Raw genomic sequence first — 17,460 nt, 5'->3', positions numbered from 1 at the left:
TAAGGAGGGGAGCAGGTTTGGCTGTGGAAGCCCGGGAGCCTTTGCTTCCCCTTTCAGCATCAGGAAAGCCTGGGCTGAGCCCCTTCCAGTCCCCCTCACAACCAGTGTGCCCTACCTGACCCCCTTTCATGTCCTTCATGTTCATGGCATTCTTCATGCCTTTGCCCTTCTCCTTCTTGTTCTTCTTCTTCTTGCAGCAGCACTTCTTGCAGATGCAGAAGCAGCAGGTGAGAAGCAGGAGCCCAGCAACCACAGCAATGGCGATCAGTGCCCAGGGTGGTACTGCCCACACAGAGAAGATCCCGGGGTCAGCAGTGCCATGCCTTGCAGCCCCTGACCCCGTAGCATTGGCAAAAATGGGTGAGGAATATGACTGCCCTCCCACAATAATGCCCACACCCCACATTTTAAAAGCCACACACTCATGAGTGATTTGTATGTAAGGTGCGTATACTTTGCATGCCTTTTCATTCATGCCTTTTTTTTTTTTTTTTTTTTTTTTTTTTTTTTTTGCCTACTGCCCTTGTTGGTATAGCCTGCTAGCTGAGAGGCAGCAACCAGGTGTATGCATGGAAGAATATCAGTTTAGCTCTATTGAGTTTTACTAGTGTGATCTATGGAGGACTGGCTCACTCTGGAGAGGATCGGATGATGCTTATCAGTCCTTTGGCCCCTGCCCCTTGTGCCAAGTCTTGAGAGGGCTGATGCATAGCCGGATAGGCAGGCCAAGCTCCTTAAGATTGAGTCTAGACCTAGACCGCTACTGGGCTTTGCAAAACCCATCTGGGGATGGGTCCTGGGCTGCTCTCTGTGGTTCTGAAGCACCATCTCCCACCAGTGTGGCTGCTCCCCCTTAATCTGCATCTCTGGTGTCTCCTATACAGCCTCTGCCAGAAATTCAAAAGCAGTGAGGGCTTTTATTTTCTATCTTCCAAAATAAATTTCAAAGTATTATTGGCAAACTTGAATAGTGACTTCTGTTTCATAATTTTTCATCGCCTTTTGGTTTCATCTTTAGACAGTTATTTAAGTTATAAGAACTTTTCTTCCCCTAAGAAGTTGACACACATAAACCCCCTTGTTTGCCACATTAGTGGCAGACCCTACTTCCCCCTCCCCAATTCCTGCAGGGGCTCTCCAAAAACCCAGCCTGAAATCTAAGCATTAGGAAAGAGCCCAGCCAATCACATCCCAGTGGTATCCCCACCCTTCTTCACCTCTCCCAGACTCTAGCCTTGCCCCACCCTCTCAGCCAACAGGGACACTCACAGGGAATCTTGTTGATCTCATTGAAGAATTTCTCCTTCAGTTTGGCAAACATGTCCTCCTGGCTCTCCCCAGCACCCCCACTCTCGGTGGAGTTGTCCACGGGTCCAATGGGCATCATGGCGGTGGTGGTGGCAGGAGCCACAATAGGCTCCTGGTTCCTCTTGAAAATGTTCCTCATGGTGGCAGAGGGAACAGCTGGGGACGAGAGGGGAAGAGGGCAGGGTGAGCATCCCAGAGGTCGTCTTCCCCTCAGAAAGCCCTGCCCAAAGGACCAGGAGAAGCTCTTTATAGATCAAAGATATTTTACATAATATTAACAACTGTAGTAAACCAATAATAATAGACATCATCCAGTTAGTACACAGTCAGCCTGGGCAGCATAGCAAGACCCTATCTTTAGAAATTTTTTTTTTTAATTAGGCATGGTGGAGGCTGAAGTGACAGAGGATCACTTGAGTCCAGGAGTTTGAGGTTACATGAGCTATGGATGATTAAGTAAGGTTCATGTCTCTTAAAAAAATAGTAGTACATGTATGTGTCAAACACTATGCAAAACACTTTCCACGCGTTATTCATCTAATCCAAAAAATAACCTAATGGTTTTTATCGTTTCCATTTAATAGATGGGGAAACAGGTTCAGAGAGGTTAGACAGTTTTTCCAAGGTCACTTAGCTGTAAGTTCTGAAACTGAGGTTTGAACTGGTCTGCCCAACTCCAGAGCCTGTATAGCTAATCACTCTCCTATATCTCATTTAAATCTAACCTCACCACTCTAGGAAGGAGACAAGGTTTTACACTGAGGGCTCCTCTTTCAACCTCTCTCCTTGACTTCCAAGGATTTCTAGATATTACTCTGCCTAGAATCTCTGCCCAGCTCCATGAAACTTGAACTCTCCTCATCCCTGACTGCAATTCCTCCTCCTGCCCTCCGAGACTCCTCAGCCCTCTGCGGTTTCTTCACGGGCTCCCTCAGTGCCCACTCAGGGTTTGTTTTGACCTCTCCTGTAGGAAGACGGCACCCACATCTCCATCTCTAGCCCCTCCTCCCCGGTCTACTCTGTAGCCCCTACTCCAGGTTCATCTCTAGCCCTGCCCCCACATGCAGCTGCACATTAGCCTTCCCGCATCAAAGATGTGATATTTATTAATAACATAACTCAGACTTACTGTAGAAAATTTGGGGAGAAAGAGGGAAATCCCCCCATAATTCTACCCTCCAAAGTCAACTAGCATTTGGGGCATTCTATGCTGGTATTTTTCCTGAGTATGTTTTACATGCTGAGACCATACTATATATAGTTTTTTTGAAGATTTTTTTACATAAAATTTCATCATAAGCCTTTTCCTTTATTGTTATTATTAAATAGCTACATCATATCCTACTACATGGTAACACCATAATTTGTTTAGCCATTCCACTATTAGACATGTAGGCAGTTTTCAACTTTTTGCTAGTAAAACACTGAGCATAAATGTTGGTCTTCATTTAAGGCAATGTTCTTACGAGCTTCCAAACTCTGCCCCCCGTAATTCTGTCCTCTCCACCAAGCTCTTTCTGTTCCTCGGGGCTGTGCACTCATTTCTCAACTGAAAGTCCCATGAGGGCAGATCCTGTGTTGGCAACAGCACCCCTCGTGCCAAGCACACAGCGGGCACTCGGGGTATTTGTTGACTGAGCTCCTCTGAGGGAGCATAGCAGCATACACCCACAGGTATTCCAGGATGCAAGAATAAACAGCACAACTCCCTGAAGCATCCGTTTTACTGAATGGCAATTTACAGTATTTTTAAATTAAAACAAGCTGGAAATATAGAGTAGGATGCATACAACACAAGAATTTAAAGAAAAAATGTGAGACTTTTCTCACTGCATGTTAGGGATGAGTTAACTCTCCTCTGGACTCAGGGTTCTTCTGAAGGAACATTTTAGGAGCTCTTATGTTCTGTCCCTTCCTTTAAAAACCTGCTGAGATCCCCTGCCCAGCCCTGGAGACTGCTACAGCCTTAAGTACTTCTGGTGACCTGTGCATTGATGCAATGTAGGTTCATTCACCAAGAATTTATTAAACTCTTACTACCTGCCATGTTGAAATAGCCTTGACCCCAAAACTGGTCTTGAAGTGAAAAACCAAGGTCCACTGGACTTCACCTCTGGTGACAAAGAGATGGGTCCAGTTTGGCGGGAACTGCAAGTAGCCACACAAGGGGATAAAGATGTGTGTCCAGGGCCTTCCACCATGTCCATCTCCTCTCACTTCTACCACACTGGTTCAGGGCTCTGTGACCTTTTTTTAAAAAACAGCTTTATTGAGATGTAATTCATATATGTCACCCATTAAAGTATACAGTTCAGTGCATTTTATTGTATTCACAGAATCGTGGAACAATTAGCATAACCTAAGTTAGAACATTTTTGCCACCTCAAAAAGAAACCCAGTCCCATTAGCAGTCACTCTCCATTCCCATCCTCTTCCCAGCTCCAGCAACCACTGATCTACTTTCTGACTCTATAGATTTGTCTATCCTAAGCATTTCCTATCAATGGAATTATAAAATATGTGGTCTTTGTGACTGGCTTCTTTCATTTAGTATGATGTTTTCAAGGTTCATCCATGTTGTAGCATGTATCAGTATCTCATTCCCTTTTTATTGCCACATAATATTCCATTGTGTAGGTAGAACACATTTTTTTTTTTTTTTTTTGAGACAGGGTCTCACTCTGTCACCCAGCTGGAGTGCAGTGGTGCAACCACTTACTACAGCCTCCACTTCCAGGGCTCAACTGATCGTCCCACCTCAGCTTCCTGAGTAGCTGGGACTACAGGTGCATGCCATCACACCAAGCTAATTTTTTAATTTTTTGTAGATATAGGGTCTCCCTATATTGCCCAGGCTGGTCTCGAGCTCCTGGCCTCAAGCAATCCTCCCACTTCAGCCTCCGAAACGTTGGCATTACAGGCATAAGCCACCGCACCTTGCCTAGAACGTATTTTATATTTATCCATTCATCACTTTGTAAACATTTGGGTTATTTCCACTTTGGGCTATTTTATAACTAAATATAGCTAATAATATCCCACTTGTGGGATATTATGAATAATGCTGCTATGAACATCCATGTATAAGTTTTTGCATGGACATATGTTTTCATTTCTCTTGGGTATATACATAGGTATGGAATTGCTGGGTCATATCTATGTTTGACATTTTAAGGTGCCAGCACCAATTTATGTTCCCACCAGCAATGTATGAGGGTTCCAAGTTTTCCACATCCCAGACAACAGTTATTTTTTTTTATTATATTTTAAGTTTTAGGGTACATGTACACAACGTGCAGGTTAGTTACATATGTATACATGTGCCATGTTGGTGTGCTGCACCCATTAACTTGTCATTTAACATCCCCCCACCATCTACAGTGCAGCATTAGTGATCTTTCTTATATGCAAATCTCATTCAGTCACTGTCTCCTGCTTAAAATCTGAGAATGGTCCTGCAAGCAATGTTGTCCTCCCTTGTTTTCTAGGAAGTCTCTTTTTATTATTATTATTATTATACTTTAAGTTTTAGGGTACATGTGCACAACGTGCAGGTTTGTTACATATGTATCCATGTGCCATGTTGGTGTGCTGCATCCATTAACTCGTCATTTAGCATTAGGTATATCTCCTAATGCTATCCCTCCCCCCTCCCCCCACCCCACAACAGTCCCCGCTGTGTGATGTTCCCCTTCCTGTGTCCATGTGTTCTCATTGTTCAATTCCCACCTATGAGTGAGAACATGCAGTGTTTGGTTTTTTGTCCTTGCAATAATTTGCTGAGAATGATGGTTTCCAGCTTCATCCATGTCCCTACAAAGGACATGAACTCAACATTTTTTATGGCTGCATAGTATTCCATGGTGTATATGTGCCACATTTTCTTAATCCAGTCTTATCATTGTTGGACATTTGGCTTGGTTCCAAGTCTTTGCTATTGTGAATAGTGCCACAATAAACATACGTGTGCATGTGTCTTTATAGCAGCATGACTTATAATCCTTTGGGTATATACCCAGTAATGGGATGGCTGGGTCAAATGGTATTTCTAGTTCTAGATCCGTGAGGAATCACCACACTGTCTTCCACAATGGGTGAACTAGTTTACACTCCCACCAACAGTGTAAAAGTGTTCCTGTTTCTCCACATCCTCTCCAGCACCTGTTGTTTCCTGACTTTTTAATGATCACCATTCCAACTGGTGTGAGATGGTATCTCATTGTGGTTTTGATTTGCATTTCTCTGATGGCCAGTGATGATGAGCATTTTTTCATGTGTCTTTTGGCTGCATAAATGTCTTCTTTGGAGAAGTGTCTGTTCATATCCTTCACCCACTTTTTGATGGGGTTGTGTTTTCTTGTAAATTTGTTTGAGTTCATTGTAGATTCTGGATATTAGCCCTTTGTCAGATGAGTAGATTGCAAAAATTTTCTCCCATTCAGTAGGTTGCCTGTTCACTCTGATGGTAGTTTTTTTTGCTGTGCAGAAGCTCTTTAGTTTAATTAGATCCCATTTGTCAATTTTGGCTTCTGTTGCCATTGCTTTTGGTGTTTTAGACATGAAGTCCTTGCCCGTGCCTATGTCCTGAATGGTATTGCCTAGGTTTTCTTCTAGGGTTTTTATGGTTTTAGGTTTAACATTTAAGTCTTTAATCCATCTTGAATTAATTTTTGTATAAGGAAGGGATCCAGTTTCAGCTTTCTACATATGGCTAGCCAGTTTTCCCAGCACCGTTTATTAAATAGGGAATCGTTTCCCCATTTCTTGTTTTTGTCAGGTTTGTCAAAGATCAGATGGTTGTAGATATGCGGCATTATTTCTGAGGGCTCTGTTCTGTTCCATTGGTCCATATCTCTGTTTTGGTACCAGTACCATGCTCTTTTGGTTACTGTAGCCTTATAGTATAGTTTGAAGTCAGGTAGCGTGATGCCTCCAGCTTTGCTATCTATGACAAACCTACAGCCAATATCATACTGAATGGACAAAAACTGGAAGCATTCCCTTTGAAAACTGGCACAAGACAGGGATGCCCTCTCTCACCACTCCTATTCAACATAGTGTTGGAAGTTCTGGCCAGGGCAATCAGGCAGGAGAAGGAAATAAATGGTATTCAATTAGGAAAAGAGGAAGTCAAATTGTCCCTGTTTGCAGATGACATGATTGTATATCTAGAAAACCCCATCGTCTCAGCCCAAAATCTCCTTAAGCTGATAGGCAACTTCAGCAAAGTCTCAGGATACAAAATCAATGTGCAAAAATCACAAGCATTCCTATACACCAATAACAGACAAACAGAGAGCCAAATCATGAGTGAACTCCCATTCACAATTGCTTCAAAGAGAATAAAATACCTAGGAATCCAACTTACAAGGGACAAGAATGACCTCTTCAAGGAGAACTACGAACCACTGCTCAATGAAATAAAAGAGGATACAAACAAATGGAAGAACATTCCATGCTCATGGGTAGGAAGAATCAATATCATGAAAATGGCCATACTGCCCAAGATAATTTATAGATTCAATGTCATCCCCATCAAGCTACCAATGACTTTCTTCACAGAATTGGAAAAAACTACTTTAAAGTTCATATGGAACCAAAAAAGAGCCCGCATTGCCAAGTCAATCCTGAGCCAAAAGGACAACACTTGTTATTGTGTCTTTTTGTTATAGTAATCCTATGGAGGTGAAGTGGCATTTCACTGTAGTTTTGATTTGCATTTCCCTGATGTCTAATGATGTTGCATATCTTTTCATGTGCTTAGGGGCCATTTGTATGTCTTCCATAGAGAAATACCTATTCAAATCCTTTGGTCATCTTAAAATATTTTGTCTTTTTATTATTGAGCTGTAAGAATTTTTATATATTCTGCATACCAGTTCCTTGTTGAACATATAATTTGCAAATATTTTCTCCTATTCTAGGGTTATATTTTCATTTTGTGTGTGTGGTGTTTTTTTGTTGTTTGTTTTTGAGATGGAGTTTCACTCTTGTTGCCCAGGCTGGAGTGCAGTGGCACAATCTCAGCTCACTGCAATCTCCACCTCCCAGGTTCAAGTGATTCTCCTGCCTCAGCCTCCCAAGTAGCTGGGATTATTATAGGTGCTCACCACCATGCCTGGCTAATTTTTGTATTTTTAGTAGAGACGGGGTTTCACCATGTTGGCCAGGCTGGTCCCAAACTCCTGACCTCAGTTGATCCAGCCTCCTCGGTCTCCCAAAGTGCTGGGATTACAGGCATGAGCCACTGTGCCCAGTCATATTTTCAGTTTTTTTGTTTGTTTGTTTGTTTTGAGACAGAGTCTCACTGTCGTCCAGGCTGGAGTGCAATGGCGCGATCTTGGCTCACTGCAGGCTCCGCCCCCCGGGGTTCACGCCATTCTCCTGCCTCAGCCTCCCGAGTAGCTAGGACTACAGCCATGTGCCATTACACCTGGCTAATTTTTAATTTTCTTCTAGAAATTAGGTTCCACTATGTTTCTACAATCCACTTTGAGTATGGCGTAAGGAAGGGGTTCACATTCATTCGTTTGTATGTGGATATCCATTTGGTATATAACATTTGTTGAAAAGACTATTCTGTCCTCCATCCAATTGTCTTAGTTCCCTTGTAAAATATCAACTGACCACAGATATGAAGGTTTATTTCTGGACTCCCAATTCTATCTGTATGTCTAACCTCATGGCAATATCACACTGGTTTTATTTTTTATTATTTTTTTAATAGCACCTGCCTACTACTGACCATACTGTCTTGATTACTGTAGCTTTGTAGTAAGTTTTGAAATCAGGCAGAATGGGTCTTCCAACTTTGTTTTTAGTTTGTTTTTTGAGCCAAGGTCTCACTCTGTCACCCAGGCTGGAGTACAGTGGTGTGAACATGGCTCACTGCAGCCTTGACCTCCCGGGCTCAATTGATCCTCCCACCTCAGCCTTCTGAGTAGCTAGGACTACAGCCCCATGCCACCACAACTGGCTAATTTTTGTATTTTTGTAGAGACGGGGTTTCACCATGCTGCCCAGGCTGGTCTCGAACTCCTGGGCTCATGCAATCCACCTGCCTTGGCCTCCTAAAGTGCTGGTACTACAGGCATGAACCACTGTACCAGGCCTGTTCTTCTTTAATCAGTATTGTTTTGGCTATTCTGGGTTCCTTGCATTTCCATATGAATTTTAGGACCAGCTTGTTAATTTCTACAAAATAGCTGGAATTTTGATAGGCATTGTGTTGAATATGTAGATCAGCTTAGGGATCATATCAACGATATTGAGTTCTCCACTATTTTCCACTTATTTAGACCTTTAATTTCCTTGAAGATTGTTTTGTAGTTTTCAACTACAAATCTGGCACTTCTTTTGTTCCTAGGTATCTTATTCTTTTTGATGTCATTATAAATGGAATTGTTCTCCTAATTTCACCTTCAGATTGTTCATTGCTAGTGTATAGCAATATAATAGATTTTTGTATCTCGGTCTTGTACCCTGCCACATTGCCGAACTCATTGGTTCTTCTTTTTTTTTTTTTTTTTTTTTTTCAGACAGAGTCTCGCTCTGTCGCCCGGGCTGGAGAGCAGTGGATGGTGCAATCTCAGCTCACTGCAACCTCCACCTCCTGGGCTCAAGCAATTCTCATGCCTTAGCCTCTCTAGTAGCTGGGATTATAGGCATGTGCCACCATGCCCGGCTAATTTTTGTATTTTTAGTAGAGACAGGGTTCCACCGTGTTGGCCAGGCTGGTCTTGAACCCCTGACCTCAGGTGATCCGCCTGCCTCCACCTCCTGAAGTGCTGGGATTACAGGCATGAGCCACCGCGTTCAGCCTGAAATCATTTGTTCTAATAATTTGTGTTTGTGTGTGTGTGTGTGTGTGTGTGTGTGTGTTGGTGGATTCCTTAGGATTTTCTATATATAGAACCATGCAAATGAAGATAGTTTTCCATTTTCTTTTTCTTCCCTAATTGCCGTGGCTAGAACTTCCAGTCCACTGTTGAACAGAAGTGGTGACAGTGGGAATTCTTGTCTTTTTCCTGATCTTTGGGGGAAAATCTTTCAATCTTTCTTCATTTAATATAATGTTAGCTGTGGGCTTTTTGTAGATGCCATTTATCAGGTTGAGCCTAGCTCCTCCATTCTACCCTTGCCCCTGGATTGGCAGTCCTCCTCCCCTTTCTGCAGACAGCTCCCCACAGCCGGTCCACAGTCCCTACAGCACCCCACCCTCTCACTCTCCACTGCAGGGCAGGCAGGAGGCAGCATGGGCTGGGGGAAGAGGCTGAATGTAGTCCCAAGAATGCCAACCACTTGTCATTTGACTGCAAACAAATCCGTTTGTGAAACTTGATTTCTTCAATATAAAACTGTGGAAAATAATACCTACTTTTCAGAACTGCTGTGAAAAATGTAAAAATAAATTTGGTTGGGTCTGGCACATAGAGGGCATTCAATAAATGTGGGTTGGATGTGAATCTGAGAAGTGTTCATTGAACCTTATCTGAGGCACCTGGAAGTAGCCCTGGCACCGTAGAGGGACCCAAGGTTCATGGTGGATGCGGGCTTTCTCTGCAAGACTGACCATCCAGAAATGGTCCTGTAGCAAAGTAAAGCCGCTTGGAGTAAAATAAACCAGCCAGGAATTAAGATGCTTAATGCTCCAGAGGTTCAGGGAACCTGCAGGCCAGGAATGAAGGGGAAGAACTGCATCTCAGGAGTGTTGGAGTCCAAGAAAAGGAGATTAGACTTCCCTCTATACCCAGCAGGAACCACCGAAGGGTGCTGAGCAGTTATAAGTGGGGTTTGTGAAGTTAGCTCTATGGGGAGTGGAGCAGGGAGGCTGGTTCCACAGAACAGAAATAGTAAAGACCTGCACTAGGGTGGGAAGGTAAGGAATGGAGTAGAGAGAACAGATGTGAGAGACACATTCATTCATTCATTCATTCATTCACTAAGTATTTATTGAGCTCATATCATGCTTCCCTCATGGAATTTACCATGCACTTCACATAAGTGCATATAAAATTGTAATTATGAGAAGTGCAAGAAAGGAGAGCCATCTGGTGGTGGTGAGCATTTATAATGGGGCATACCTCAACTAATCTGGGAAAGCAAAAGTGCTTTATTGAAAAATTGATGATTGAACTGAGACCTGAATGGTATTTATCCAGGTAAAGAGGAGATGAAAGGGCAGCCTAGGCAGAGAGCACAGCCTATGCAAAGGCCCAGAGGTGGGATGCAGTGTGGTGAGTCCAAAGCCTGAGCGAAGGCCAGGGCAGCTGGAGTGGATGGAGCATGGTTCAGGGTGAGGCTGGCAGGCCAGGCAGGGCAGGATCAGGGGCACCATAGGCTGCGTCAAGGAGTTTTGTCTTTCCCAAAGGGGAGGGCTTTTAGGGTGGGGGCAGGGGTAACGTACAAATGTATATTTTGAAAGTTTCACTTTGGCTGTCGTGAGTAAAAAGGCTAGGATGGAGCATAACTCCAGAGGAAAGGGGGGAAAGAGTTGAAAACAGCCAATAACAAATGTCATCCCTGAGCTCTTATGAAAGACAGACAGCGTTCCCGGGGAATCCCCAGAGGAAAATGACTTAGAGCTGCAGAGAGGGAATGTGGGGAGTACATGATGTAACAGCAACAGATTGGAGGCTTTTCCAGACTCCAACAAAACCAGGAGGCTATAGCTGCCCAGACAGCAAGGGAATAGAAGATGCCTGAGAAGGAGGCTCTTGGTCAAAGGCAGGCATGGGCAGTAGGTCCAGAGAGTGGATGGGGTGGATTCAGGGCCCACCTCTCAGTTATGCACCCAGTACATGGCACTAGGTGCTGAGACCAGAAGCCTTGGGGTCATCCTTCCCATCCATGTGGGGTCACCCCCCACATCCCAGGTGTCGGCAAACTCATCAACCACCCACAATGCCTTCCAAATCCGGCCACTTTCCACCCTCCACCTGGAGTACCGCAGTAGCCTATCTGGAAGCTTCCACTCTCCTCCACTCAGCCTGATCTCCACACTGCAGCCAGACTGATCTATTTAAAACCCTCCTGTGGCTTCTTGTCACATTTAGAGTAAGATCCCTGCCTGGCCTAGCCCCTGGCTGGCTCCCACAGGCATTTCCTGTCCCTGCTGTCAGTCACTCAGTTCCTGCCATGCTGGCCTCTTGCCACCAGCCACAAACCCACGAAACAGACCCCCATTCCACAGCTTTGGCACTTATTCTCCCTCAGCTTAGAATGCTCTTCCTGGAGAAATCTCCCTGACCTCCCCGGGCCACCATCAGCTCCTCTAGTCTTCTTTTCCCACCATGGTCTGTGGTGCCTACAACTTGTTCCCAATTCCCTACACTCCCTTGGCATTTTTGTGGTATTCACCTGGCAAAGCACCAGCCCTGGAGAAATCCTACTGAGAGCTTTCTCCTTCTCCATGGCTACCCCCAACTGCTGAGCCCCCTGGTGAAAATCCCCCCACAGTACGACGGCAGCCCGTACCCCATCAGTCCCCAGGATCACCCAGGCTCTCTGCACTGCACAGAAACTGCAGGAAACGCCTCCCCACCAGCTTTGCCTCCTCCTCCAGTTTCTGCAGGCCTGTGCCTCCCTCACACCCCTCCTCTTTGCTGTTGTTATTATTATTTTTTTTTTTGAGACAGAGTCTTGCTCTGTCATCCAGGCTGCAGTGCAGTGGCGCGATCTTGGCTCACTGCAAGCTCCACCTCCCGGGTTCACGCCATTCTCCTGCCTCAACCTCCCAAGTAGCTGGGACTACAGGCGCCCGCCACCACGCCTGGCTAATTTTTTGTATTTTTAGTAGAGACAGGGTTTCACCGTGTTCGCCAGGATGGTCTTGATCTCCTGACCTCGTGATCCGCCCGCCTCAGCCTCCCAGAGTGCTGGGATTACAGGCGTGAGCCACCGCACCTGGCTCCTTGCTGTTATTTTAAAGAAAAATAGAAGTGAGAAATCTCTCAAAATGTCCCAACCTTGGGTCAAACCACAGACCTTTCCTCCTGACCCCTTCTCAGTTGAGGGCTTTTCCTCTGGTTAAGCCAGTTCCCACTCCTGCACAGGATCCCTCCTGACTTCTCAGGAAGTCTTTGCCATCCCTGCCCTTTCTTGTGCCTAACATTTCCCCCTTCCCTCGGCTGAGGCTGGACCAGTCCAGTTTATCACATCACTCACCAAAAATGAGCCCTACCTGCTGCCTTGTCCTCCCCTTCCCTTTGTGACCCCACACACACACTTGCACACACATACACATATGCACACACATGCACACATGGTCCCCATTTCGTCACATCCGCCTCACTTGTCAGCCCCTCCATTGTTGGTTCTGCCCCATCCCTCTGCTGAAGTAGCTCTTTGTAAAGTCATGGATGATGAACACAAGGTCACTAAACGCAGAGCACATTTTCATTTTCCTTGAGCTGGACCCCTGAGCTGTGGTCACCAGCTGGCCACTGCCTGCTTTCGTCATAACTGTGACTACTCCTCCTTCGGTTGCCTCAGGCTTGCCCTTGAGGTCCTTCCCTTCTCAGCCATGGTGTCTCCCTGCATGGTTCCTTCCACACCCTGGCATCAGTGCCATCCTCTTTTGTCAGAGTCAAGCCACTTCTGAGCTCCAGGCCCATAAGTCAACCGGCCCCCGACATAGCCGCCTGATCTTCTGGGTCTCTTCTTCTCACCTCCAGTCAGTTCCGTATTTGCCACCAAGGCAATCTTCATAAAATGCAAAGCCGGTCATGTTGCCAAAAATGAAAAGCCATCCCAGGGAGACAGGCCAAAAGCCCTAGCGTGGCCTACAGCCCCTCACGCTCTCCATCCACCAGCACCTCGGCTTTCCCTCCCTGGGTTGCTAACACCAGCCCATACTCCTTCTTTTGTTTCCCCTAATACACTGTATTACCCTCCTCAGGGCCTTTGCACATGCTGTGCCCCCTTCATGGAGCCAAAGCCTATGATACAGTTTGGATCTGTGTCCCTGCCCAAATCTCATGTCAAATTGTAATCCCTGATGTTGGAGGTGGGGCCTGGTGAGAGGTGATTGGATCACAGGGTCAGATCTAGTGATAGTGAGTTCTCATGAGACTGGTCATTTAAAAGAGTGTAGCACCCCCCAACCCCCACTCCCCCACCTCTTCCTCCTGCTCTGGCCATGTGAAGTGCTGGCTCCCTCTTCACCTTCCCCCATGATTGTAAGTTTCCTGAGGCCTCTCCAGAAACCGAGCAGATGCCAGCATCATGCTTCCTGTACAGCCTGTGAAACTTTGAGCCAATTAAACCTCTTTTCTTTATAAATTACCCAGTCTTAGGTGTTTCTTCATAGCAGTGCAAGATCAGACTAATACAGTCTACACATCTTTCTCAGCTCAAACAGCAAGAACGCCTTCCTCCCCACACCCATGGCTCCCTCCTCCCCTACCCCGCATCAAGGCCCCAACCACCTGCTTTCCCGGCTCTCCATTCTCATCCCCATGGTACTCATGCAGCTTGTGACTGTATGAGCAGCCACCTCATTTGTCTTGCTCACTGCTGTTGCTCTAGTGCAGGCGTTGGCCAACGGCAGTCCAGGGGCTAAATCCAGTCCCCCACCTAATTTTTGTAAATAAAATTTTCTTGGGACGCTCAGTTGTTTACACATTTTTTGTTGTTGTTGTTTTGAGACCGAGTCTCGCTGTCTGCCAGGCTGGAGTGCAGTGGCACGATCTTGGCTCACTGCAACCTCTGCCTCCCAGGTTCAAGCAATTCTCCTGCCTCAGTCTCCCAAGTAGCTGGGATTACAGGTGCCCACCACCACGCCCTGCTAATTTGTTGTAGTTTTGTAGAGACGGGGTTTCACCATGTTGGCCAGGCTGGTCTCGAACTTCTGACCTCAAGTAATCTGCCCACATTCAATAAATATGTGGGTCCGTAAATGATCAAGCAGGACAGAATTTGAGATTGGGTCACATTATGTCATTTCACAGAAGACACTGAATTCTATGAGGAAGTGGCCTTCCCAGGGTCCCCCTGTGCAGTACAGGCTGGCTCTGGGCCCAGGGCTCTTTCCACAAACCATGTTAAGACTCAGTCATCATCAGGCTATATCCAGAGGCACCCACCCAAGCATAGATTGGGAAGGAACCAAGGCCTGGTGTGAGTATGTGTGTGTGTGTGCGTGTAGAGTGAGACCCCAAAGCTGGCATGGGAAGTGGGGGCATTGCACACAGCTTTGGGAACTGCCCACCCTTCATCTCCTCTTGCAGCAGGCCTGGGACCATAGAGAGTCAGACATACCCCCTTATGAGCCATTTCACCTCGGGTGGTTTCTTTCACTTCTCTGAGTGTCAGACTTCTTAACTATTGGAATGCAGCTTTTATTCCTAAACCCTCGAGTTGAGGCCGGGATTAAATGAGATGTTGCATGGGTGGAGACCGCATGTCCTTCCCACAGCCCACATCTGCCCAGCATGTAGAGAACCACTGCTTATTTTTCCAAAGCTGCCCTTGGGTTGCATTTCCATTTTCCCTGGGAGACACGCCAGTAGCTGAGAGACCAAGATTCCCTCGGCTGACTCGCCTTCTGATGTGACCCCCTATCACCTGGCTCTGCTGTCCCTTCTAGAGTCAGAGAAAAAAAAAAAAAACGTAAAAAGAAGGAAAACAGCAGGAGTCTTTCATACCCCACATGCCACCCAAGACTCCTGGAGGCCCGGAGAAGTGAAGCCAGTTGTCCAAGGTCGCACAGGCATTTGGTGGAGGAAGAATCTAAATCCCTGGACCCCTAGTCCAGTGCTTCCTTCCACAGCCCAGCAGCCTCCTCCGCCTCCAGGACTATTTCCCCCACGCTAGGAGGCAGGGTTCCCATGGCTGGGGAGGAATGGCAGCGAGAACGGTGTGAGGGAGAGCCAAGTTATCGGGAACTCACAGCTGCCTCGCCTCCTGCATGGCTGGGAGCTGCAGTCCTGGGGAGGGCAGCCAGCTGGAAGACTTGAGGATGATAAATGGATCAGGGTGCCAGGGCTCCCAGGACAGAGTGAACTCCTCTGTCTGGTCAGAATCACCCGAGCAGGAAAGCATGAAATAGCGCCATTAGGTGAAGGCTGCAGCTGTCCAGGGAGGGAGGCTGGGGGTGGGGAGAGATGCCTGCTCCCAGCCTGCTGGGCCACAGGTCAAGGTCTGAAGAGGTAGGGGACTGGGAGGCCCCAACAAGGGAGAAGACATACAAGGGAAGGGACTGAGGAAGGGTCTCTCAGGCTTGGCCTGCATCAAGACCCCCTGGGGAGTTTGTTAAAATGCAGACCCTCTGCCACTGCACCCTGTGCCCCAGAGCCTAACTCAGAAACCTCTGGACTGGAATGTGCCCAGGGATCTGCATTGTAACAAGCGCCATTTCCTCTGATGCAGGTGATCTGGGCACCACACTTTGAAAAAATGAGGTTCTAAGTAATTCAGAAAGACTTGCCAGAGAGGTCAAAGTCCAAGCCCAGTTGCTGGAAGTAAAATAAGCCTCAAAGGCACTGCGGACCTGGAGGGCATCAGGGCAGGGCAGGCAGGAGGACACTGGTGGCAACAACAGGTTCAATCACCATAGCTCTGTTTGGTGAGCACACAGATGTTCTCATCTAACCCACCTGGGAGGAGGGCACAATTACCAGCATCATTTCAAAGACAAGGCAAATTCTGCTCAGACAGGTAGTAAGTGGCCTGCCCAAGGTCACACAGTTGATCAGAGTAAAGATCTGGGTCTAAATTTGACTGAGGCCAGGTCTCCTGCTCAGGAGCAAGGTAGGGGGCCCAGTCCTCAGGGAAAGCTCAGGAAGGGGGAGTCTCCAATAGTGGGAAATGATGCTGGAGAAGCAGGGGGGTAGACCACAAGCAAGGTCACTAAACAGAATCCATGCAGGAATTCCCTTCTCTCCCTGGTCCACTGACCTCTGTCCTTCTGTCTGCCCAGGATGGCCACTTGGCCCCTGTGACAGTGTCAGTCTCAAGCACTCAGGCCTCTGCAAGTGGCCCCAGGGCTGGGAGCAATGGGTCCAGGAGGAACCATGCTTGGCACGCATGTCCCTGCACAGACCCTAGAACATGCTGGGGTCTCGGAGTACTAGTTAACTGCCTCTGGCCCCCTTTGCTAGGGAGAACAGCCACATTTGGCCTGGGGTGGGTGAGGAGTTGGGGAGCAGGTGACAACCTGGTTGGCTTATCCTTTATCTTATCCTTTTCTTTCTATCATGTAGAGAGCTGTCAGGGCAGAAAGCAGACCTTCAGGTGAGTATCAAAAAGAATGCTTTCAACAAAGAGCCTAGGGATACACTGGGATGGGGAGTGCAGGAGGAAGGGGCCACCATCTCTCCCCCTATTATGAACTCTCTTATAACAAGCAGAAACAACATGTCTAGAGGCTCTCTCTTTCCTTAACTCCAAATGCCCAGATGTGCTCAGAGCTCAGCCACAGTTCTTGTACCTAAACTAAAGGGAGACTTGATTGACAATCAAGTTGAGTAGGAGGGAAGGGGAGCTAGGCTGGAGGAGGAAGGTGGGGTGAGACGACCTCGCACACTCACACTCACACTCTCAGTAGTTCTGGATGTTCTGCTTTGAGGGTCTTCACTCTGCCCATGGTCAGCCCACGTGGGAGAATCACAGAAGGCCCAGATGCCCTGGAGCTTTGCTGTGTGTGGGTGAACAGGGAATGCTCTCCAAGGGAGATAGTGGAAGAATCGGTGTGCAGGGGAGTGAGCATGATACCTGTGTAAAAGGGTGGGGGGAGAAGTATATGTATGCTTGTATGCTTCTATATTCACAGCACAGCTCTGGAAAGGTGCATAAGGAATTGATGACATTAGTAGTTGCTTCTGGGGAGCAGAGCTGGGAAAGGAGGAGCTGGAAAATATTTCACTGGGTATCTTTCTGTATCTTTAAAATTTTGAACCCCACGAAAATCTGCCTGTCTCTTCCACCCTCTGGTACTTCAGAACCCTGGAGCTGGATCCTCAGCCTTGTGAAGGAGAAAACAAATGAGGGGGGGTTTGTGTGTTTTTAAGTTTATTTTATTTTATTTTTTACAGACAGCATCTCACTCTGTTGCTCAGGCTGGAATACAGCGGCGTGATCATAGCTCACTGCAGCCTTCAAACTTCTGGCTCAAGCAATCCTCCCACCTTCCCAAGGAGCTAGGACCACACA

The 17,460-nt window shown here is 46.8% G+C and overlaps 1 protein-coding gene and 1 long non-coding RNA gene across 5 annotated transcripts in view; one reads left to right on the top strand and one right to left on the bottom strand.

Moving 5' to 3' along the window:
- The window catches only part of SYT2 (synaptotagmin 2), a 122,813-nt gene that overhangs the window by 15,447 nt on the left and 89,906 nt on the right, over positions 1-17,460 (bottom strand). For all 4 annotated transcript variants that reach the window (XM_030818640.1, XM_030818641.1, XM_030818639.1 and 1 more), the window contains exons 2-3: positions 1,270-1,464; positions 116-282 (exon numbers count right to left, since the gene is read on the bottom strand). In XM_030818640.1, the coding sequence (XP_030674500.1) occupies positions 116-282; positions 1,270-1,447 (345 nt within the window). In that variant the 5' untranslated portion in view covers positions 1,448-1,464. The remainder of the gene's footprint in view (positions 1-115; positions 283-1,269; positions 1,465-17,460) is intronic.
- On the top strand, positions 272-17,381 carry LOC115836678. Its single transcript, XR_004031685.1, has 3 exons — positions 272-360; positions 16,512-16,542; positions 17,343-17,381. It is a non-coding gene; the product is annotated as an uncharacterized LOC115836678 (long non-coding RNA).

The sequence above is a fragment of the Nomascus leucogenys genome, chromosome 9, assembly GCF_006542625.1.
Source record: "Nomascus leucogenys isolate Asia chromosome 9, Asia_NLE_v1, whole genome shotgun sequence".
NCBI lineage: Eukaryota > Metazoa > Chordata > Mammalia > Primates > Hylobatidae > Nomascus > Nomascus leucogenys.
This window is presented reverse-complemented; position numbering and strand designations above follow the sequence as displayed.